A 25,695-nucleotide genomic window follows, 5' to 3' on the forward strand; every position below is an offset into this window, starting at 1 on the left:
GTTGTTTTCTCATATTTTCCCCTTCTACTCACCACTCTTACAGTATATAACTATATGTATTGTTTTTTCAACCACTAACTCTTCTCTTAGTTTCTGTTATCACACTGGCACTTCGTCCTTAAATGTTCTTGAATCACAGGAATATTGTCGTAATAGCATGGCCATCACACTCCTTACTTCTCATTGTAATACTGGCCTTGTAGGAGCTAATCAATTGTCACACTTGTTACAACCGCAGGATGGAATATTCACATTTTGTAAATACAAAATGTGAAATGATGGATTCCTAAAACATACTTGCATTACCCCCAAACAATAAATCTTTTATAATGCAGGTACAAATGTGAAGTGATACGAGATCAAAAGCGATGGTGTTAGAAACAAATTGTAGTCACTGCACTCTGTAAACATGCAGTATTGCTACAGCTGCAGAGTGTAATCTCATCCGCTTTCAGGAACATTGTGTTCGGCTTGATCTTATACCGTTACAGGGTCCCATTTCAGCAGATTCAGACATTCTATTTGAGAATACAGTATGACACAACACACCAGCTGGATGGTCATTGAAAATGTTTGCATTTTTTCATGAGCTACAAAATGAGATATTACTTGCATAGATTGCCAACAGTTTTGGAAGTACCCAATGATTTCAACTTGATTGCATGGTTAATTTACTTATTTTTCTCTGAACTTGACATGAGAGATGACAGAATGTATACACCAATTTCAGTTCTGACATTTGGGTCAATGATAGACGAGTATTTGACAATTCTTATTTTTTTTTAACTGAAATACAGTACATTTCACGTAGTTTGTGAGTGCTGCTGTACAAGCTATGCATGTGAGCCATGATGACTAGTATCTGCCGCGCCTGGTCACATATAATACACAAACACAGTGATTTTTGTGCTTTAATCCACAGGGATTTTACCATTATTTAATTTAGTAAAACTCATAGAGTCACGTGTGAGAATATGCATAAGCAAATTTTATAATTACGACAACTGGGTTTCCCCACTGTGAAACTCCTTCACTGATCGTTTTCACATAATATCTAGACTATTTAAAGACACATCCAAAGAGCAACACGGATACAGTAGCCCAGCCCAGTAGAATGCCAGGCATAGAGCATAATGCATACATGGGTCAATAGACTCCAATCACTTGTCAATAAACTGTGCTGACGCAGGAAGCCATGCAAACACAGTCTGCCTCCATGCACAGATCTATCAGCCCCCTAACTGCCTTAACCAATCAAGTGGCTTCGCTGCATGAAATATTGAGACACATTGTCTGGTTGAGACCACCTGTGGTCAGACATCATGTGAATTTCCAGTACGGTGTTCCGGACAACACTGCAGGACACCGCAAGCCTCATGTGGTTTCTATTGAAGCCACTGTTGAGTACATTATTGATGCATTGAGCTACTGTGCAAACTGTAGTTTGTGAAGAGTGAAGAGTTGAACTTGTGTCTTCTGGACACGTCACCAGGCTTTACTCACAGCGGAAAACCTGCTTTTCATTCCGAATTGACCAGTGTGATTCGGTCGAGAGCACGCTTTTCCGTATTTCCGTATATGATCATTTGCAAAAACACATGCATGCACGCACCATATATCCGCTCTCGACCCAGGCCAGATCAGCAACCTGCAAAGCGACTTGATCCCAGTCTACGTAGTCAGTTAATTACTAAAAGCTCACAATGACTCATGTTGCTTGCGACACATTATGAGTTTGTAGATGTGCTATTTTTGCAGAATGTCTGCCTATTATGACAATGCCTAGAACAAACAGTTGTGCAGTTTATGTCTATTGTTAGATCTATAACACCTCATTAAACACACCTGTACAGTACACTAATCTAACTGATCAATTGAGTACACGTCGTGTTGTCACTAACTTGTCGTGCACTCTGTCCCACTTCTCTGGAGTGGTAGCTACTACCTACAGAGCAGCGGCTTCATTACATAAAGACTTGGTTACACGAAGATACGTCGTGCCCCTTTCTGTAGTGCGGAAGCCCTTTGAGAAAGGCCCATTACCTTGCCTTCGTTTGCCTTTGTCTGTCTGTCTCTCCCTCTCTCTCTCTCTCTCTCTCTCAACCTTGATCACTGAAATGCGGAACATTGTTCTGTTCACGTGGGACACGGGACAAACATTCATTGAATGTTGCATAGTGGTTTGAGCAGCGCCGACTGTTTGCAGTGAACAAGATCTGACAGCCGACAACTTCACCGCTTCCAGTCTGTTTAGACTGTTGTTTTGCTTGTCTTTGTATTTCTTACAGTATGTGTTGCCTAGTCAATTTGATGGGCTTTAAGGCCTAGTGTATCGGGGTTGGTGTGTTTGTAATTCATTCTCTGCTGCTTATGTGTCACTTTCTCAAATCCCTCTAATATGATCTATCCGTCTAGGGCCGCTGGTCATCACGTCCTTGTGGATGGAGAACCCTGGAACTGCCAATCAGCAGTCCAGAAAGTTGAATTAATTTCAGCACATGTGACCCTCAGTCTCTGCAGTTCCTTGCTCTCAAGGCACGGTCAGACATTTGCGCCAGAATAGCGCATCTGAATGCAAGCCGATCCGTCATATTTCCGACCATTTTCCAAATACAGTATCTTCAGGTTAGGAGGATATCCCACAGTCCCATTTGCAGATGGGATATCAGATATCTTCCGGGGATAACAGATATCTCAAGATAACAGATATCTTCCGGGGATGTGGGCAGTGCCAACAAAGTGCCGGTTTTCCAGATGTGTAGTTCTTTGACTTTATTTGTAGTAGTGAGGACAGAGGAATGGATGCACGCATATGAAACATATGCACGTGCAATATAAAATATGAATATTATCCATATTAGTATCATTACTTTACATTAGCATACCTTAACACTGATGAAAACATTGCAATGCATAATTATGAATAGCATTTAACCACTTGGCTTGAGCCCCAGCGTGCCTGCGTGCATGTTGCGTGCATCCATTCCTCTGTCCTCACATCTAAAAAATATCTCTAGTCAAACAAACTACACATCCGGAAAACTGGCACTTTGGTGGCACTGCCCACTAGCCCCGGAAGACTACAAAATGTTGACACATGTTGACAAATCTATTCTTATGGCGGTCAGTGGCACACAATCTTTTCAACTGGGGGTCTATGGCCAAATACATGTTAATTTGGGGGTCCTTATGGTGAAAACCACTGCTGAGACTGCTCGCCTGTCCTTCCTCCCTCCTAGCCATCAATCTTTCCACTAGTTAAGAGATGCCTGTGCAGTCTGACTTGATGTCCCCTAAATGAGACTCAGCCTGGTGTTAATAATTGAAGCTCCCCCGGGTGATGCTTGTCCTAAAAAACACCCACCCACAACTGGTTTGAAGTCAGTGTTGAACTTTTATGAGTGAAAACATCCTAAGCCATTGTCCAAAACAAATCACAGGGGGAAATAAACTCCTGGCAGTTTATTTGTATTTAACCTAAAGTATATACTTCATGGTGCAATGAATAGCAAAAAATGCCTATCTACAAACTCACCATGCATCACATTGTGAGTCGTGACTTGTTGTTTTTGCTATTTTGGAACATTTTGAAAATTAAACATTTGAGGATAATTGTTTAGAATGTCATTTTATTTTATTTTTTACTTTTTGAAAAGTGATATGAAGTTCAGGACATAACTCAACATACAGCATTTCCACATCCACAGATTTGCATCTGCTGGTCCATATGATATCCCATCCTGCTTGAATTTCCAAGTGCTGTTGAGAGCAGCTAACTACTTCAGGTGACCTCATTGTTTCTCTGTCACGGTCCCCCTGGGGCCTTGCTTGTATTTACTATGGAAAAGTCAGTGGCTCTCAGAGGAATCTGCAGTACAACAGCATACTATTATTATTATTATTTTGTTGTTTATCCTGGAAAACCCTAGCTAAATATGGAGGCGTGTGTTGTCGTCAGCGCCTTGTCACTGTGTTGATATGACACCTTCCTCAAACCTTCTGTCAAGCGTTGTCATATATTTGCTATTTTCATTGGCATTGTTAGACACTTTGAGTAATGTCACTTATTGTCAGTACCACCTGCATTATCAGTATGGCAAGTATCACAAGTAAATGTGATGATTACACACACACACATGCATTATGTGCACAATTCCGTTGCTGTCGGGCAGAAACCTTGTATCTCTATATTTCAACTTTTCATGTTTTTTTCATCAATTAATGCCCTACTTTGCCATACAAAAGTAGCAAAAAATAGCCAGTCTACAGGGCGGCCATAGCCGAGTGGTTAAGGCGCATTCTACATAGGCAATGATGCCTGACAGCTTGTCCTGGGTTTGATTCCCAATCCCTGCGGACCTTTGCTGCATCTTACTCCCCAACTCTCTCCCTGTCTCCTTTCCTGTCTCTCTATACTGTAAATCAAATAAAGGAAGTAAAGCCCAAAACATAATATCTAACTTTGTTTTTATAGCCGGTCTACAAGCAATGCAATGCAATGTTGTGAGCCTGTAGATTGGCAATTTTTTAAAAGTGAAAGTGGTTAAGTGGATTTTATAAATATTTAACCAATGAAAAGTATTAACAAGCTCTTGTTAATACTTTTAATGAATACTTAAAATACTTAATACTTACTATGAAATAATTTCTATATTTGATCTATTGGAACACAAAGTTTTTCCCCAGTTTCTGAAAAGTAATGTTTTAAATGAAGTTTTGGACGTACAGGATTTCCACCGACAGTGATGACATACACAAACACTCTCTCCCAAAGTGCACACGCAGCCACAGCACCAAATTCAACACAACCCCCTCTGAGAGAAGAAATCCTACACTGAATTTCCATAGAGATGAGATGAAAATTAGACTGCTGCGCAACTTCCACTTTGAGGCTAATGAATGCGGATTGAAAAGTCGTCAATTCCATCTAGACACAAGTCACAGACACCTGCGCCCGCACTCGTCAACTGCAGAAATAGAATACATCATTTAAATATTCATATCCCTACATAGAGCGGATGAATAATCAAAGCATTGATAATTCCTCTGTCTCTCTCTCTCTCGTTTAATTTTTTTATCTCCGTCTCTCCCGTGGGGTTTGTGAGATAAAAAAAAAAGTGAGTAATCTGCTTTAAGTCGTCCTTTTAAATGGCGTAATTTGTTATCCAGGGGGCTTGATTAATTGGTATGCTCTGTAGCAGTGAAGCTCACCATTATTGTGGTGTACTGCATGGTCTTTCTCTGGGCTCTGCTAGTTAATTGGTCAGAGGTAGAAGGGTTATGGGGTTAGTTAGGGCAGTGCATGGTTCCCAATCTGGGGGTCGTGGGTCCCCAAATTATTTTGGGGGGTGTCCAGATGATTAGCTTAATGCGCCTCGCTCACAACGCCTCGCAGTGCGAGGCTTTGTGAGCTTGTAGATCGGCCATTTTCACAATATTTATCTGTGGAACCGAGTCAAACTAAATGTACCCTTGAGTTAGGGAACTGTTCTACTGGATGGATGGATGGATGGATACATGGATGGATTAAAGGAAGAATGGTTGGATGGATGGATGAATACTGTGTACTGCTTACTATTGCAAAATCTGTGTGTGTGTGTGTGTGTGTGTGTGTGTGTGTGTGTGTGTGTGTGTGTGTGTGTGTGTGTGTGTGTGTGTGTGTGTGTGTGTGTGTGTGTGTGTGTGTGTGTGTGTGTGTGTGTGTGTGTGTGTGTGCCTGTGTGGTCATGTGTTCTCTGAGTGTGTGTGTGTGTGTGTGTGTGTGTGTGTGTGTGTGTGTGTGTGTGTGTGTGTGTGTGTGTGTGTGTGTGTGTGTGTGTGTGTGTGTGTGTGTGTGTGTGCGCACGCCTGTGTGGTCATGTGTTCTCTGAGTGTGTGTGTGTGTGTGTGTGTGTGTGTGTGTGTGTGTGTGTGTGTGTGTGTGTGTGTCTGCGTGCGTGCGTGCGTGTGTGGTCATGTGTTCTCTGAGTGTGTGTATGCGAATGACCAACATACAGGCATTTAGCTTTGCATTCTATGCAGGATTTCGCATACAAGTGTGTATCCACCACTGTGTGTCTTGTGTCAAATACATTTTGCATATACTGTACAGTATGTGAATGTGAATGTGTGAATGTGAATTGCTCAAGGTTATATGCATTAAGCTGCTCATTCAGGTCTCCCTCCACTCAGCCGCAAAAAAAGACACCACAGACACCAGTCTCACCTGTCTGGGAAAATGCTGACCTGTGCAAGACACTAAACTCAATGTACTGTCGAAGTGTACTATAAGACTTTTCCCAATATTAAATTCTGATTTGGACAACACACATCTCAAGATGTCTCAAAGATGAAAAGGTTCCACTCTGAAGAGACTCACCTATACAGTCCTTCATGTCCGAAGTGAATTTGATAGGTAAAGCAAATAAGGATTGACAACCTTCAGCTGTCTTCACCTGGTCAGCATTTCAAACATTCCTAAGTCATTCAGTTCACACCAGTGATTCTCAATCTTTTTAACTTCAAAGAGCCCTAGTTTAATATGCATTAGGCCATGGTCCACCCTTTGATATGATTGATTAAAAAGAAATTCTCTGGGTCCTTAATCTACACTATAAACTCCTCAGTGTTACTCTAACTCTGAGAGTGTACAAATGGAACCAAATACAGGTCCATTTGTACAGTCTAGTAGTTACAGACCTGTAACTCCTCAAGGACCCTCAGGGGTCTCCCGGACCACGCGTAGAGAACCAGCGGTATACACCCATGTACCGCACACTGCATTTTGGCAGTGTCTCTAACTGAATTACCCATGCATGCACCAAAGGGTGATTTAAACAACTTAAAATAATAGCTTTGGGCTGTAGCCACGTCTGCTGGTATGATGGCCGGCGCGCGTCTGCCATAGCAGCACATATTTCTGCCTAGAAAAGCACTTAAGTCGCATTTTGCAGATTGAACCGGGCGTCCAGCGGCAGCACAGGCGGAAAGTGGTGTATTTCATGAATATCTTACTCAGCGGTCTGAGGCTAAACTGTTGTGTCAGGTATGGCCTCCATGTCAAGCCTGTTTGACCTTGCCGTGCTGGGGGTGGGGCACTCATGGCGGAACACAAGGCTAAAGGTGGAGAGCAAAGGAGAAGCGATAGCACAGACAGTGACTGCTCGCTTCATTAGAAGGGAAAGACAGGAGAAAGACAAACCGGAGAGGTGGCAGAAAAGGAACAGACGGAGGAAAAGGAATAAGGTGCTGTATAGCAGTTGGAGGCTGTTGAGGAAAAAACAGCAGTGCAGGGGGAAAAAAATGGAGAAGCTATCTATAAATTCCAGGAATCTCTGTCTTTCTGCATGTCTATCTGACTTTCTTTTGCGTATATCTCGAGCACTGTTCATCTGATCGACTTCACCCTTGGTGGGTGTATTGCTGAGGCACCCAAGGGAGTGCTGAGTCGAGAATGCTATAATCAGCCATACTTGTGGAACATAGGGCTGACCCCCTTCTGTACGACGTGTTCTTTTCTCTCAGTTAGGACCATAGAGTTATAATATATCTAGAGGGCGGACTGCCCCGCCCCCAGCTATTCATTTCAATGAAAGTTGCTCACTGGCGTTTGAAGCACCCGGAAGTACCTCTACTTCTGCATTTGGCCACCACATTTTGGTGCCCAAATGCGGAAGTCTTGAGCACCGAGCAGACGCACTAGGGTTTCAAACTGTAGAAGCATGGGCAGTGGCGTTTTAAAGTCGGAAGTATTGCATTCTCTGATTTGACCACCAGGCGACGGCCGCTTCACTGTTCTACCGTGGCTCTGGGGGCTTGGTTAAGACGCATTTGAGCAAGGCACTTAACTCCTCTACTGCTTGAGTGGACCCTGCTCTTTGGCTAACTGGACTGTATACTGTCATACTGGCCAACTGAATGTAGCCTCACAAATGTGAATCAGCTTGGTAGTGAAAAACCCTTCAAGCAAAACCCTGTGACGAACGAATGAACCTGAAGCGACAGCTCACTGACCCTAACTCTAACCACCACCTTTGGTTAACACATTCACTGCCAGGTATTTTTTAATTAATTATTTTGCTGCTGCCAGCGTTTTTCACCTTGTTTTGACGATCTGTGGAGCGCTGCAGAAGCCACAACGTGCATGCTGATGTAAATAAAAAGTGTGGGGGGAGGGTCTGATCTATCCACTGGAAAAACTATTTTTTTACCGCGATCGGCCATTTTGTCCCGGTCGGCAATTGAATAACAGCCGTTTTCACAAAAAAAAGAGAAATTAGTGTTTTTCTAAAACTCATAAAGAAGGAGCGGATGGGAGTGTAATTTTTTGGGATGACGTCACATCTGTCCATTCCTTCTTTCAGGGTCCTAGGATCATTCCTAACTTGTGTTAGATCGCCCTCTTGTGGAATTTTCAAAAAGACGGAGAATGAGATCATCAATGGCGGTCAACGGTTGGATTTGAAATTACGGCGAGCTCCGTCAATGGCAGGGAATGTGTTAATATCTCTTATGTCTTTTAGTTCTACTGGATCTCTTCTTCACTAGTCCCTCACTAACATTTTAGAGAGTTTTAGTCGACAAAATTAACACTGGAGCAGTGGACAAAGTAAGCCAGAAGCCTTGGCCGTCCATCCATCCTTACCTGTGTATGATGCGCTTGCTGCGCAGGTAGCCCAGCGCCAGGGCCACCTCGCAGACGTAGAGCTTCACCGTCTCCTCAGAGAAGTGCACGTTCTGCTGCAGGTGGTAGCGCAGGTCACCTCCTAGCAACAGGTCCACCACCATGAACATGTCCTCCTCGTCCTGGAAGGAGTACCTGAGAGAGAGAGAGGGGGGTTGTAAGGAAAGATGGAGGACAGCAGGACAACGGGGAGAAGTGTATGGAGGGGTAGGGTGAGAGAAGGAGAAGACAAACATGTAAGAGTGAATCAGAATCAGTTTCATTTGTCACATCACAGTTTTACAGGTGTAAAGCAGTGGGTGAGATTATTTTTTTTCCGTCCGTTTTGTAGTATTCAGTGAAAAGAGAGATGACAGAGGTAGAGTGAGAGCAAAGGGAAAGAGATAGAAAACCGTTTAAATACAAATACAAATAAATACATGTATACACATACATATACAAGGACATGATAGGGGATGAGGAGCAGGGGGAGGGAGGGAGTGGAGAGGGAGAGGCAGCAGAGAGTTAAAAGGTCATTATTTTAGGGCTGTAACGCTCAATTTATTTCCTTGCGATTATTCTTTCGATTACATATTCAGATGGAATAATCGAGAAGTGCATTTTTTTTGTTTTAAATTGCATTTTAGCTTTTTTTCAATTATTGTATATAATCGATTAAAACCCTCGTCTTAAAACTAGGAATATAAAGGATTCATACAGTACATGCCAGTTCATACAGATTTACATAATCACAAATTCACTAGAGACGATTCAGCTCAATGAAATCACTGCGGAGTGTTGCGTCACTTTATATCACCAAAGTTGAGAGAGTTGTATGGTTTCAGACGAATCCCATTCAATGGGAAAAAGCAAAGGCAGTAAGTTCCTCATTAGTCTAGAAGGTGGTGGGTCTGCACGTCATGGCAGCAACAGAGAAAAGATAATGGTCTCACATGTGCTTTTACACAGGTTGATGAGTCATGGCTGAGGTATGAAAGGCTCAACAAGCGTATCCATAATGAATAACACGTAATGAAAGGCAGCCAAGGACCTTATTAAAGTCCTCACAAAGCTTCCAGAGGTCTCCATGGTACTCTACACGTCATGACTGACACCACATTGCTCAAAATACCTTTCAAACATTTCTGACGCACACTCACAGCACCATGCCGGAGCCCGGAGGCACACATTTAATGCTGCAGGTCACAAACAAAATTCAAGGAAACAATAGCCCTGTCTGCATCTTTATGTGATCTTTATTATACCAGTGCATCACTTTATTGAGTACAAACTCAGCGGACTACAGCATATTAAGCAAAGAGAGATGGACACAGAAATAATGAGGTCTGGCTGAATGGAACCCAATTTAGCTGCTCCATTCATCCATTCTGGGAGGAGGTGAAATCAATCATATCAAAAATATTGGGTTTTGGTGTTGACTTTTATTCTCTTTTATATGGTGGTAAAAAACATAAAAATAAAAGCTCCGTTTTAGAAACCTCTCTCATCCGTGGGCCTCTTTGTATACACCATAAACCGCCCTTTATACGGAACAGATCACCTATAGAATGTGGTTACAAAAAGACAAGTGAAACTGAGACTACTAGCATACTGTACATTTTCTTCTGAGGGGTCAGGGCATACAAGCATACAGCAGTCCAGTGACGGGTTCAAGGACACTTCCATCAACTTGGAAGTGGCTGTTGCAAAGGACAAACATGACGTGACCCTTACTGGACAGTATTTCCTACCACCAGGCAACCAATGACACCTTTAGCTGTTTTTGATAAGCAATGGACCATTGGTTTGGCACCCTGGTAGCTTCAGACCTACCACAGATGTCCTAGAAATGCTGCTCTTCCAAAGAAATCTTACTTAAAGGAGAATTTTGGACTAAAGTTTTCTTACCTTTTCTATGACGTTATGATATCTTAGGATGAATGGTACAATAGAAAAATTTCATAACTCCACCCCTGAGCCGCCACAGCTTAAAAGGTGCGCGGATAGGCCTTAGGTTAGATCACATATTTTAAAACCTTTTTTTTTTTTTTTTTTTTTTTGAGATCTGACGTTCATAGTGACAGAACACTATGCAACCAAAAAAAAAAAAAAAAAACAGAAGTCTCGCTAGACGAGATTGAAATCTCGAGATTTCAATCTCGTCTAGCGAGACTTCTGTTTTTTTTTTTTTTTTTTTTTGGGACAGTGTTCTGTCACTATGAACGTCAGATCTAAAAAAAAAAAAGCTTTTAAAATATGTGATCTAACCTAAGGCCTATCCGCGCACCTTTTAAGCTGTGGAGGCTCAGGGGTGGAGTTATGATTTTTTTTCTACTAAGATATCATAACGTCATAGAAAAGGTAAGAAAACTTTTGTCCAAAATTCTCCTTTAACTGCTAAGCAACACTCTATCTAGATCACCACCTCCAAAAATCGATACACCCCGTCCCCCCACAGAATTCTCTCCCTCTCCACCGAGAAACAGGACTTGAACAAATATTGCGTGTCTGTCCATCGATCTGGTTCATGTCGTCCATTAGCCTCTTTTGAGAAATGCAGTAGACATCATCAGGCAATCTAAAATTGCCTGTGATAAAGCTGGACAGTCATGTCAGACAAGCCTCCATGAACTCAGAGTCTGAGAGAGGAATTTGTCTGTCATGTCTTTTGTCTCTTGAGGAGTTAACCACTCAAACCCCAGCATGCTTATTCTGGGGGGGGGAACATTCGCCAATCTACAAACAACTTGTGAAAAAAATAGCAGACGATCCGGGCAGGAGTAAAAAAGAGGAACAGCCTTTATTTATCAAAAGGCAACTGCCAACATGTTTCAACCTTGGAAGGTTGTTGTTTTTTTTACCTCCTGTGAGCACCTGGTTGTTCTTGACTACAAACAACTTGCTTTCTATTGTTGGCAAAGAGATTTGTTAGTACACTTGTAACTCAGGTCCGTTTCACCAAGAGTATAGAGGAGGGTTTACATGGTTGAGTTGTTTCGTTCCCCCTCCCTCCCCGCTGGTGTATTTATTGGTTGACGTTTTTCTCAGTTTTAGTGTTTCTCCCAGGCTCGGTTTGGCCACATTGGATTAAATTCAGGTAGAATCTGTGTTGAGCAAAAATGTTTGTGTGTGTGTGTGTGTGTGTGTGTGTGTGTGTGTGTGTGTGTGTGTGTGTGTGTGTGTGTGTGTGTGTGTGTGTGTGTGTGTGTGTGTGTGTGTGCACACGCGTGTGTGTGTGCACACGCGTGCGTGCATGCGTGCGTGTGTGTGTGTGTGTGTGTGTGTGCATGCATACATGTAGGCCTCCATGTCTAAGTGTGTCAGTGTGATGCAAGTGAGGTTCTGACTTGGCAGAATCATCCATCTAGTATTCATGCATCAATCAAGCTGTGGCCTGCACAGCATGCCTGCATCAGCAGCACACAGCCCACTGGCCTCTCACTTGAGGAGCCGTCGCACAAATCGCCATTGATTTTACATGCCTGGCTTCCCACTGGGACTGTACTTTCTGTCTTTCAATGCTCAGGTAATTAGCCTCTGGAAAAAAAAAAAGATGTGTGCGCATATAATATATATATATATATATATATATATATATATATATATATATATATATATATATATATATATATATATATATAATAAAGACAGTCATGCTTTCATGTAACATATAGCGTCCCTATTCAGGGGTGAACATTTTATTTACTCCCCCCCCTTTTTCTCCCCAATTAAGTCGTTATGCCAATTGATTCCTCCCCACACACATTTTTGTGTTGTCACTGCTGTTGTATCCTACTGACTCACCTGCCAGTGAAGAGCCCCCAACGGGAGTATGTAGAGCCTCGTCCTAATCCTCCCGCCCAACACTCCCTGCTAAGGGCCCCCCAGCTTCCCTCCCCTGAACACGGGCCAATTGCATTCGTATAGATGCTCGACAAAGCCGGATGCACCACGGTGGATTAGAATCCACAACCTCCGCGGTGGTAGGCAAGCACTTTACCACAGCGCCACCCGAGCACCCCCGTGAACATTTGGCGAAAATAGCAGATCTACAAGCTTACAAACTGTGAGCTTGTAGATCGGCTATATCGGCGAAGAGATTTGGGGTAGAGAACTAGAGTATCTTGTATAGAGCCCTGCGGGACCCCGAACAACTAAGTACATAGGGATTAAGTGGTTAACATCTTCACTGAAGTTGGAAAGGTGAGGTCAGCCGCCACTTCTAAAGAACCAACTCCCAACACTATCTGAAGCACTAGCCCAGCACTTCTGAGAGATTCATGGGCCGGTTCATTCTAGTATCCGTGTCATTCTGTACTGGTTCTCTTGTATGGGGTTCGTACTGGCAAATATTTCGCCATAAGCCGTCTCTGCAGCTTATGCCCGATGCAAAACAACCACGCGGTGGTTTTGTGACGACATCGGTTCCTTCTTGTCCTCGTCCAGTCCCGACTCCAATTAGCCGGAGGCGGTGTTTTGTGTGCATGGTGTTTAGGAGGGAGGATTGATTGAGCTGACTCCAGCCTGTCTACCGAGGCTCACATGATGCTGAGACCACTTGATGTCTGGCTCTCAGCGGCTTCAGGGGCCTGGAAAAGGCTGTCAGTGAAGCTCACTGCTGTAGATGCACACGCACACTTGCAAACATGAAACCAGAGGGAAGCGATTCACGCTCACACATTTTAATTCTTTATTTGAATCCACACATTAATATTAAATTACAGGGAAACAAATATAACAGGGCTAGACAGTTCATGGGCACCTATGGGTACATACAGCACCTTATCCTACACACGCACGCACACACACACACACGCACGCACGCACGCACGCACGCACGCACGCACGCACACACACACACACACACACACACACACACACACACACACACACACACACACACACACACACACACACACACACACACACACACACACACACACACACACACACACACACACACACACACACACACACACGCACGCAAAGCAATATGGACACATAGTGCACATGGTTGAGAGAATGAGGTTTCCAGAAACTTAATAACATCCAAACTACTGTTACTAACCGTACTACTACGTTGTATTAGAACTCTGGTCCACTTTTAACCTTTCTCCAGTGACTGGCTGGTTCTCTGGGTGCCTCACGCTAGAACTGATTTGGGTGAGACTGCTTTTAGTGCTAGTGCAGCAGACTCAGAATCTCCTGCAGCGTGACTTAAAACTGAATTCTCTTGTTCCTCCTGGACGCTTCACGATTATGCTAGAAAATCATCCATTACCTGACTAATGGTTTTAGCTCGTTTGTTGTTTATTTAGCAGTTTATTCTGTTTATTCTGTGTATTCTGTCTAGATTCTCATTCCTTTTTTGCACATTAATTGTTTTTGTGTTTGATTATTATTATTATTATTATGTTTGGGTGAATTATACCCATCGTTGCAAATGAAGGCTTGCCCTCAGACGATTATTCTGTGTATTAAATAAATAACTAATGAAATGTAGATTTTGGGGAAACAGGGGGTTGCCACAGCAGAGAAAGTATAGTTCATGGAGGATAGATAGACAGGACTGTGATCAGAATGAATGTGTCTGATGATTAATTCAGTAATAAGGAAGATCTTGGATTTGACTTGGCAAATATTTAATGTGTGAAGTGAATACAATTGGAGTAAAAGCAACATAGAAAATGAAGCAGTAAACCGTCTGAGTGAAAATACTTTCTATATTTACTTAAATTAAATATCAAGGTGTATTATGTACTAATTAATCAATGTGTCTAGACTGTCTTGTGTAACGAGTAACAAGTGGGTAAAGTTTAAAGATACACTCTATAAGTTTCACGTCCCACCTGGGATTTGAATCCGGGTGGTGGTGTTTTATTCATGAGCTTCAGGCAGTACAGTACTTGAACAAACAGATGTCCTACCCAAAACCAGGGTAAAAATGTCTCAATGGAAGAGTAGGGATTTGGTTGAAATAATGTTTTATTCATAGAAATATGTTCCAGATTGCAGCTTTAACAGAGCTATTAAAATGGGAAGCATGTATATTACTCAAAAATAGAAAAGTGCTGACCTTATAACTCGGAGGTTGTGAACAAGTCATGAGTTCAAAGAGTTTGTGAGTTCAGACGGGGAAAGTATTAATCAGGGGTAATTTGAACTTAGTCTAGAGATGTATATGCAGTGGTGGAAAGTAATGCAACCATCACATTTCTCCATCTCCCAAATGTGTGCACCCCGCCCCCAGCCACCCCCCTTTTACTTTATTTGAGTATTTCATTTTTTTTATACTTCATACTTTATACTCCACTGCATCTCATAGGCAAATAGTGTGAGCTTGTAGATCTGTATTTTCTTTTTAAAGATCTTAACACAGTTTGAAGTCTTGAAAAACGTTTAAATGAGCCATTCATTGAGTACTTTTACTTTGGTACTGTACGTATATTGTGATGCCAATACTTTTGTACTTTTGTTACTTTTGTTACAATGCAGTATTTCTGCATTGTGGTATTGCTACTTTTACTTCAGTAAAAGAATCAGAGTACTTCTTCCACCACTGTGTAGGCTATCTGTATGATTTTATTGGTGGAGTATGATGTGTTCTGTGTTACTGTGCAACAGCAAAAATCACTGGAACCAGCAGCCTCCTTAGCACGGAGAGATAGTACAAAAATAAACAGAATAGAAAATAGAATAAAGTATGGGGATTGCCTCAATCTCCCCGGCTCTCTGGCTGTACCGAAGCCTCCAGCGAGGCCCTCGTTTCCTCTGCGCTAAAAAAAGAACAGCTATAATAACACCTCTGAAGAAACCGCTAAGAGAGAAAGGACCACCGTGGTCGGGTGATAGGAAATTATAGTAGGACTGATCATCTGCTCTGGTCTCCTCCACATTATGGTAATGAGGCTCATAAGAGTGTGGTGCTCTCCTGGCATAAATCCTGCACAAAAGGCAGACGGTTCCGCCCACATAACGGTGTGTGTGGTGCACCTGAGTAGCTGAGACCATCTGCCATGCTATCAATCATTCTGACACACAGACGAACATAACTTTCTGTCTCGTCCTTCTACTCCCCCCCTCTCTCTCTGGGCTTCCTCCCTCTCTCTCTCTCAAAATAAGTATAGGAGTGAAAATGGCCCAAGGATGTGACAAATACAGACGTGTGCAGGAGTGTGTGAAGGACTGAACGGGGTCTCTCAAGGTCTGAGAGGAAGGCTGGGTTTCCCCCCAGAGAGTCTGGAACAGAGACAACGCTGGAGGATGACGTGAAAGGTTTACAACAGTCGCCAATAGATGTTAGAGTGACAACCCTGACTGAGATGAGTGACAAGGACAGAGATAAATTTGTATTAACCCATTCAATCCGGGAACGCATCTACAAATGTCTTCTAAATCCTAACAGGTTTCTGAAACCTATGTTGCTATAATATCAGTGGTGCTCAAACCTTTTCATGTCAAGGACCACCCAAAATTATATGTATTTGACCGCGGACCCCCATCTCAAAATATTTAGTTCCAGGGACTCCCAGAAGCAAAGATTTGAGTTACAAATGTTCGCTTTAAAAATACGTATATATTCAAAGGTTTGACTTTTCCACATTTTTTCAAACAAATTGCAGATCTACAAGCTCATAGCGCGGCACTCGGTGCCTTGTATATCTGCTATTTTTGAATAGCCAAAATCTATAATGACACTGATGCATTCCCAAAAACGGGAATTTTCTTAACCACTACTACTCCATTGTATAAGACTAGTGAAAATAGCCAATCTACAAGCCATGAATACAAGCCATACCAGGTCGACAGCTCTGCAAAAAACTAAACTGAACACCTGAAATATTTAGGATCCTGGACTGTGATAAGTGAAGCTGAAAATGAGGATGAAGACTTCTTCCTTGGCAGAACGGGGGAAGCCAACTTTCCCGTGGGTTAAGAACACTGGCTCTCAACGGACCCGCAGGGCTCCATGAGTAGTCTGGAACTCCACAGCTGTACAAATAGAACCAAATGGCTTCCATTTGAACAGTCTCAGAGCCACGATAACACTAAGGATTGCGTAGATTGCGGTCCAACGGGGGTCGGTGGCCTAATGCATATTTGAAATGATGAATTATTGAGAAATTGATATGAATTATGAATTATTCCATGAAATTAAAAGGGTTGGGAATCACTGGGGCGCTACACAGCTACAGCACATATCTGCTAGACCAGTGGTTTTCAAAGTGGGGTCTGGGGACCCCCAGGGCTACTTGAGTGGGTTCCAGGGGGTCCTTGGCCAGCAAACTTTGTTAATATAACATCCATGTAATCACTGTAAGTCTATTTTATATAGCTTACAATGTGTCACACCTTGGCAAAAAAAAACACACACAAATCTTATGGGAGTCCCTGGCACAAAATCTGTGGGTAAATACATGTCAATGTGGCGTGATTTGATCCATCCATCTGCAGGCTGGCAGACGGCTGTTACGTAATCCATTGGGGGGCGGGATTGCCAACCGGTCCCGTACGTTCCCAAATCACGCGTCACTGTGGGGGTCCTTCACATGAAAATGTTTGAGAACCACTATGTTAGACAGTTACAGTACATCTGTGCACCATGTTACACAGCTACAGTACATCATCTGGACAGCTACAGAACATCTCTGCACCATGTTACACAGCTACAGTACATCTGCTGGACAGCTATAGTACATCTGTGCTCCATGCTAGACAGATACAGTACGTCAGCAGTGTTGTCATGTTTGCTTATTATAAGCGACTTTGGGCTTGTTCTTCTGTAAAGTCACGCGTAAATATTTGTAGTTGTGGGTTGCGTTTTTTTTGTTTAAACCAGTGGTTCTCAGACATTTTTCATGTCAAGGACCAAATTAATGTGTGTTTGTCCGCCGACCCCTATCTACAGTGATAACAGACTAGCATACATAGGGAATCGGGATTTGGCATGACAACTAAATTTGGAGAAAAAATAAAAAAGTAAAAAAGAAAAAAAGAGATAGATTGATAGATAAAAAATATTCTTTCAATGCTATCGTCTTCTCACCACTCATCTCATTCTCTCTGGTTTGTTAGGGTGTTAGCTCATTAAAGATGGCAAGTGCAGAGCCTCCACAACCGATGTTGACGACAAAGATGACGGCAGGAGTTCTGTTTGGAAATACTTCACATTTGAGGCAAATGAACAAGGAAAGGCAAAACATGCAAGCAAGGCCATATTGCAAGCAATGCCTCAGAGCAGAGCTAACACAATAAATTTAGCAAAGTACCTGTTGGACTGACATGCTGACCTTGAGAGGTTGGTGACAGCTCCCCTTTCAGCATCACTGAAGCGTTAAACAAGATTTCCCAGTTAGTAAACTGTTGTTGATAAGTGTGTTGTCCTGTCATTGGCACAACAGCCATTACTCAAAACTAAGCTAATCCCCCTCAGTCCTGAGGAATTTCAGACAGCATAGTTTCAGTTGATAGGAAAATACGTTGACTATGGATCAGAAGGCCTACTCGGGAACGATGCAAGTCCAGAACGATGGAAATTGGGAATGTATGCCCCACTCGGTTATGCAATACCCATTCTAGCCATTGTCAGAGTACCCGGTGTACCCTTCTTTTGTGTGTGTTTCTGAGCCTTTATTTGATAGATACGGTGGTGAGAGATAGAGAATAGGGAAGTGACATACAGCAAATATGGTCCGTCCAGCTAGGAATCATACCAGGGACTTGCTATCAGGTATTAGAGCCCATGTGGTATGCACAGTAACTACAGTAACAGTACTAGGCTCGCCCCAAAGACTGCACTGCTTTCTTTTTACTTGAACTTTAGTGCCTTTTGAATGTGTGACAATCTCAGAGGCTTTTGATCAGGCGCACTCCCTCAAGAAGTACAAATGTTTTCAATGTTTTCAGTATGAATTAGCATGCTCACACTCAAGTCAACAGCTCTGGGACAGAAATGAATTGAACTTAACTGAGCTTTGGTGTAGAAATCTATTTGTTATGTCAGCACTATCTCTATTCCAATTAAGAGAATACCTTAGAGTCCTTGGTCTCCACTGACAATTCACTCGGGGGTGATTTGCTAACAAAGGGTATTTTATTAGTATTTTATTAGTCTTTCTCTCTCTCTCTCTCTCTTTCTCTCTCTTTCTCTCTCTCTCTCTCTCTCTCTCTGACACAGTGGCACAGTATTGGATGGTGTTTGTATATCATCGCTGTCGGACAGAAACCTCATATTTCAACTTTTTAAGATTTTCCCGTAAAGTAATTTTGCGTAAAGGCATAGCAAAAATAACCGATCTACAAGCTCACAACCTCATGGTCCACTTCTACTGGACTCCATCCTCACCACGTCCATCACCAGCAAAACCAACCTACAGTATGGATGGGCAAGAAGTACCAGTCTACCAGAACAGTTTACACACACGCACGTTATAGGGATGGGACGATAATTGTTATCGTTTATCGTGAACACTAAAAAAAATTGCATTGCAGAGATTTTAATTTATTGTGAAATTGTCCTCCGTGATACACACATCAATTTGCTTTTGCAGAGCTGCATATCAGGTACCACTTAAACCCTCTATCCTTAGTCAAACTGACCTGTAAAGAGTGCACTTGGTACACTCTTTTTTCACTCTACACCAAAAACACACACACACACACACACACACACACACACACACACACACACACACACACACACACACACACACACACACACACACAGAAGTAATTAAGATTTAGGTTGACGTGTTTTATTTACTTCTAAAACACTTGTTACGGTTTACTGGTTTGTTTTTTTGTGATATGAAATACAAAGATTTGAATACAGAACATTTCTGATTGAAAGTGGTCCATGCAGCACACTCACCTTGCACTCTGCAGCGCTCATACTGAGCAGCCGGGGTAAGAGTCAGGGTAATAGCTAATAGTGCATTTTCTCTGATTACTGTAACTAGAGGTAACAAGCGATTGGGCCGCTTTGCAGCCCTCACAGCTACGTTGCACCAGTGATCCAACTGATATTGCCATGGAGATCTCTGTATCTGTCAGTCGTTGTTCCGTTTATGGTCATATATGCTGACTGATTTGTTAGGGCCAGATGCCATGATTGAGGTTAGACAACACAGTCTATATTTGGCCTTAGCTGCATAGGGAAGTCCTTATATGGTTATCGCTGATGGGATTGGTGGGATTGGTGGGATTGATGGTGGGATTGACAATGTGGTTCGGCCACCTGCCCATCCTCCCTTAAGGCAATTTTAATATGAAGATGTGTGGAAATAGTGGGCCTTAAGTGTACTGTAATTAAGGGGGGGAGTATTATTTAGCCTGTAAAGGAAATGTATGAAATGAAATGTAAAAGCAAAAAGAAATACTTGTAAAAGACGATTGAGCTAACGCTAGCTGGTAGGCTAGCTGGCATTACATCAGGTAGGCCTATAGCCTGCGACAAATTGTGTCGCCACCTTATAATTAATAATCAGTCCGATTATCCATATAGCTGATACAGTCTAAGGTTGTTATGACAGCTTGCCTATCTCGGCTGCATACTGTATATACTGGAGCCCTGAATTATAGGTGAAGTGAATGGGCTCAGGTTGCCCCAAACAGGTCATTATTTCATTTGGATGCCTTACTGTCTTTACTTGCAAGAAATTGCGCTGCGTAAATGTTGCATATCTCTCTCTCTCTGTGTGTGTGTGTGTGTGTGTGTGTGTGTGTGTGTGTGTGTGTGTGTGTGTGTGTGTGTGTGTGTGTGTGTGTGTGTGTGTGTGTGTGTGTGTGCGCGCGCGTGCGTGCGTGCGTGCGTGCGTGCGTGCGTGCGTGCGTGCGTGCGTGCAGCGAGATGTGCGTGCAGCGAGAGAGATGTGCACACACAGCTGCAGATGCTCAAGGCACACAATGTTTCTTGGCATTGCGTGCGCGACTGGCCAGCAAAGGTTTTTTTGCTGCAGACCGCAGTAGAAGCTGAAGTTGTGTCCGTGACGTTTTGTCCATGTCAAGCATATGTTTGCACATTAGACCATAAACTGCTATTGATTTGAAAGTCTGTCCGCGTCAGGCCGTGTTGTTGTGTTGCTGATAGTGAACAACGTTGTGTCTGTCTGTGTCCAGTGACTGCGGGTACAGCGCTCATCAGCAAGATCAAATTACTAAGAAGGGGAGGGGCCGTTGGAAGCGTGGAAGGAAAAATAACAGATCTTCAAGCTAACAATGTGTCGAGTCGCGACCAGGGTTGAGCTGAAGGGGGTGCTACGGGGGGTCGTCGACCCCTTAGTTCCCAGGCTGGGGGCTCGCGCGTGCTCCACACGCACGAGCTCCACATGCACGCGCGAGCACTCACTGTCAGCCGCCCGCGAGCCGTCAATCATTAACACAACAACGCACCGTCAGGGGCGAGCTATATTATACCTCTATGGGGGCGAGCCGTCTTTAACACCTTTAACAATGGCCTCAACCTGGCTGCTTTGCATAACATTAAAGCCATGGAGTGTGAAAGGGTTAATCGCTTAGCAGAGGACAAGAGCTAGTAGCCTGGCTGCCAGACACTCACAAACTTATCCCTGTCTAGTAGCTCTGGTCCATAGCGTTAGAAGGAGTTCTCCTTAACGTTATGGTACTTTCGATTCTTCCCCTCGCACCGCGGTAGCGCAGCCTCTCGTCTGTAGTAAAAATAAAAAATACACTTTTGGTACTCACCAAAACAAAGACGGTTTAATGGAGTTGAAAGCCTATTCTACTAAGTGGGAACACTGTGAGCCCCCACCTCACGTCTAAAATACACTTTTTGGCCAGAAAAGAAAATATTTCACCGGAAGGAAGGATCTGGTCTAATAGGAAAATTCCATTGACCAGATCTGTAGAAGAGGGCACTGTGGAGTAACGAAAAACAGGTTTTAATTCCGGTGAAATATTTTCTTTTCTGGCCAAAAAGTGTATTTTAGACGTGAGGTGGGGGCTCACAGTGTTCCCATTTAGTAAAGTAGGCTTTCAACTCCATAAAACCGTCTTTGTTTTGGTGAGTAGCAAAAGGGTATTTTTATTTTTTTTTACTTGTTTTAAAAAACACTGTTTTAAAAGCAATGTAAGTCTTTAAAAAAAAGTTATTCAAGTAAAGACAAGTTGATTGATTATTTTAAGTACTTATGTGTGGGTGAATATATGTAAAGGGCTTTTATATAAAAAAAGGAAAATAATGTTGCTATGTTGGATATGCAGGCATGTTGCTATGTGCACATGCCTGCGCGCGCGCGTGCACGTGCGCGCGCACGTGACGTCATAAAATATAGCCCCCTTAGTTAAAAAATCCACAGCTCACCACTGGTCGCGACGCGTTGTTTGCTTGTAGATCTGTTCTCCAAAATGGTGACGTATATTGCGTCAGACCACTTCCGGCGCTAGGGCCACCTAGTGGCCAAAACGCTTGAGCAATAATGGAGTTTTATACAAACTGTACATCGTGCATGTACAGTAACGGTGGGAAAGCAGCTCATGTTGTAGCCAGAATACTGAGGAATATTTGTGCATAAGTGTGGAGTTATTTGGAGTACGTGTCTGACCCTGCCCATCGCTGACTCTGAACTCCATGGGTGTCCTCCTTAATTTTGGTAGAAAGATGTCCTCTACACTGGCTGACCTAAAAACAATGTTGGATCAGTGGTTGTCAAACGGTGTGCTGAGACACACTGGTGTGCTGTGACACAAGGCCAGGGGTGCCTTGGGATTTTGTAACAACCTCACATTACAGTAATTATTTCACCATTGTTGGGCAGAAACCCTGCATTTCCATATTTCAACTACCTATGTTTTTTTGTAAATGAATGCCCCTACTCTCCTGTGTCGGGATGGATGCGACGCATTGTGAGCTAGTAGATCTGCTATTTTCAAATAACTGATGTACAGTATATACTGTACGATTCAAGTGGTTACACTGAGTTTGATGCTACCGGTAAATAAATCAATTTAGCTGGGGACCCCCTCAAGGACCCCTGGGGGCCCCCGGACCCCACTTTGAGAACCACTGCAATAGATCACTGTTGTCATAGACTGTCCCTAAATAGACATAGAAGTCACCAAGGTTATTGTAGTTTTAGTTTTTATTATTTTATAAAAAATGCATATTGTTTCGACTTCATGTTTATCATTTGTTTCTGTCATTTGTATTAGTTTTAGTGTTTTGCTTTTTAACCCCCTTTTCTCAACAATGTAGTCGTTATGCCAATTGATTCCTCCCCACACACATTTATGTGTCGTCACTGCTATGTGTCGTCACTGCTACACCAACCCAGAACCAAATAAGAATGAAAAACAGTGCCCTCTGCTGTTTGTACTATCTTACTTGGCTCTGGGACGTAGCACCCGTGCGCAAAGGAAACCGGGGTTTTGGTCTGCCTTCAGCTTTCACTTCCGGTGGTGCCACTATTTTTTCATTCCCACTAACAATATTTCTACACGGAACACTAACACCACTTCTCCCAGAGAACATGGATCGTTTTGGTTATAAGCCCACTTGTTTCTATGATGAAAGAGTAAGTTAAAATGTGAATATCTTTCCGTGGTTTTGTCTGCTCCGCGGACGCTATTGTTAAATTAGTTTGGGTTTGTTTCGAGGGGGAAAGATCGACGGACACGTGAATCCCGCCCACTACATTTGATTGGGTAAAGCGCGGCCTGCTTCCTGATCTGAAGGCACGCCCACTTGTAGCCCAGTGTGTACATGTTATGACGAGCCTTCGTGACAGATTCCAACGCAGAGCAGAATCTGTTCTTGAGAGATTACTGCTATACTGACTCACCTGCCAGTGAGGAGCCCCCACCAGGAGGACGTAGAGCCTTCGTCCTACTCCTCCCACCCAACACTCCCTACTGACAGGCTTTGCCCCAGCCCGTAGGAGTACATGCAAACAAATATCACCCTCCCCGCCGAGATTCCCTCCCCCAAACACAGGCTAATTGTTTTCGTATAGGCGCTCGACAAAGCCGGATGCACCGTTTCACTTTAGTTTTTTATTGGTTTTAGTTTTTTGTTGTGATACAGATTACGGTAGTCAGGGGGGAGATTCAACAAAAAAATAAATAGCAAAAATAGAATATCTACACGCTCACAACATGTTGTGAGCTTGTGATCTGTTATTTTTGCTATTTTTGAAGATTTTGACCAAAGACAAATACTTTAGTTTTCATTTTAGTTGTTAGACCCTGTCCTTTCGTCTCGCTGTTATTCTGTTTGTTTGTTAGTTTATTTGTTTGTTTTAGGGGTGAGCCCAGCGAGTCATTGTTTTCTTTTTGTTTTGTTTTAGAGGGCTACGTAAAAAAAAAATCAGTTGTTGGTAGTCATGGCTCTCAGTTCCCACCTCCCTCCCGACTGCTCCAAACCGTACTGAATAACTACTGCTAGCTTGAATAACGTCTTCAGACTAGGACTTAAGTGTAATGTACAGGTCTTCATCAGGTGTGTTTTGTACCCTCTAAAGAAGATTATATAATCTCCCACCATGCAATAGGACATACAATGTCTTGGACACAGGCCTTTCCCTTTGGCCCAACCTTCTTCCAGGAGGAGGTTACTGGATTGGATTTCCACAGATCATTGAAGTCCTGGTTCAATCTTTTGCCACCAAATTTGTACAGCTCCCCTTTGTAGGCAAAGGGTGAATGATCGCGTTCTTTTGGAAGAAGCTGCAGAAGGCTTGTTCAGTCAGCAGTTGGTTTCTGTGTCAAACACTCTGATGTTGTTGTAGGAGAATCAAAGGTAGGCCTACAGCTTGTGTGTGAGGTTGTGCCTAGGGCTGTCCCCTAAAAGTCGACGCGTCGGGCGAGGAGCCTCGCATTCCTTGAGTCGAGTCGTCAATGCCATTGGCCAAAAAAATACAAATAATAATATATATATATATATATTTTAATAATCAAATCGATTAATCGAATATTCGAATACCTATACGTCGAATACAAAAAAATCACTATTCGTGAATGCCCTAATACATACTATATTTTATATATATATATATATATATATATATATATATATATATATATATATATATATATATATATATATATATATATATATATATATATTATATAAACACACACACTCTGTGCTCATACTGAGCAGCCGGGGTAAGAGTCAGGGTAATGGTGCATTTTCTCCTCTGAGATACCTTGTTAGATTTGGTATTTTGACATTGATATTAACTGTAATTACATTTAGACATGGACTCTGGCAGTCCTAGACCTAGAGAGGCCATAAATCACCATTACCCATGTTAGAGTGAGAGAGAGAGAGACAGAAAGAGAGAGAAAGTTTGATACATAGGCCTACTGTAGATACAGAGACAGAATCAGAGATGTGGTTAGAGTGCATGACTTTTAAAGGTCCTGCACACATAACATCCCATAAAATAATAATGGGGGGAAAAATGATAAAATCTTTGAAAAGTACTTAGTCTAAAAGAATGAAAGTGAGACCATGAGAGATCAGCAGGAAGACAGAGATTTTCTCCCAACTCTGTCATTATGCCAATTCCAAATTTCCCCCACACATGTGTATTCCCTGTCACTGCTAACCCCTACAGTTGGTCATGTGGGAGGTTGTAGACAAGCAGTCAATTCTGACCGATTGACGTCAGTCGCAAGTGCCGGCACTTGCCTGTGACACGCCCACGGGTGCGAAGCGCTGAGTGGAGCGAGCGTGAACAAGCGGCCATGCTCAGGGCCAATGAATCCGCACTGTTATGGGTCCGTAATGGGTCAGCGGCAGTGTTGCCAGATTTTGCGAGAGATATAAGCAATCAGGTGTATGAAAACAAGCCCAAAAGGAGCAACTAGGCCACATGAGCACTTTAAACCTATGTGCATCGGCTATCTGGAAATAGCCGATGTACAAGCTCACTAGCCTGGTAAACCCTCCCTCCAGAAATCTCATTTGTATTTTATTTCAGGAGTGAAAAAATCAAATGGAAATGAGAATTCCGGAGGGAGGGGCTTTACCAGGCTACAAGCTCACAACGCATCGCGATTTGCGACGCGTTGTGAGCTTGTAAATCTGCAAT

General features: G+C 42.8%; 1 protein-coding gene across 1 annotated transcript in view; it reads right to left on the reverse strand.

Annotated features, from left to right (window-relative positions):
* Positions 1–25,695, reverse strand: part of stk32a (serine/threonine kinase 32A) — a 143,231-nt gene that overhangs the window by 67,486 nt on the left and 50,050 nt on the right. Inside the window, exon 4 of the mRNA XM_080435433.1 lies at positions 8,624–8,797. Within this exon, the coding sequence (XP_080291559.1) occupies positions 8,624–8,797 (174 nt within the window). The remainder of the gene's footprint in view (positions 1–8,623; positions 8,798–25,695) is intronic.

Source organism: Gymnoscopelus braueri (genome assembly GCF_963280865.1).
Source record: "Gymnoscopelus braueri genome assembly, chromosome: 8".
Classification (NCBI taxonomy): Eukaryota; Metazoa; Chordata; class Actinopteri; order Myctophiformes; family Myctophidae; genus Gymnoscopelus; species Gymnoscopelus braueri.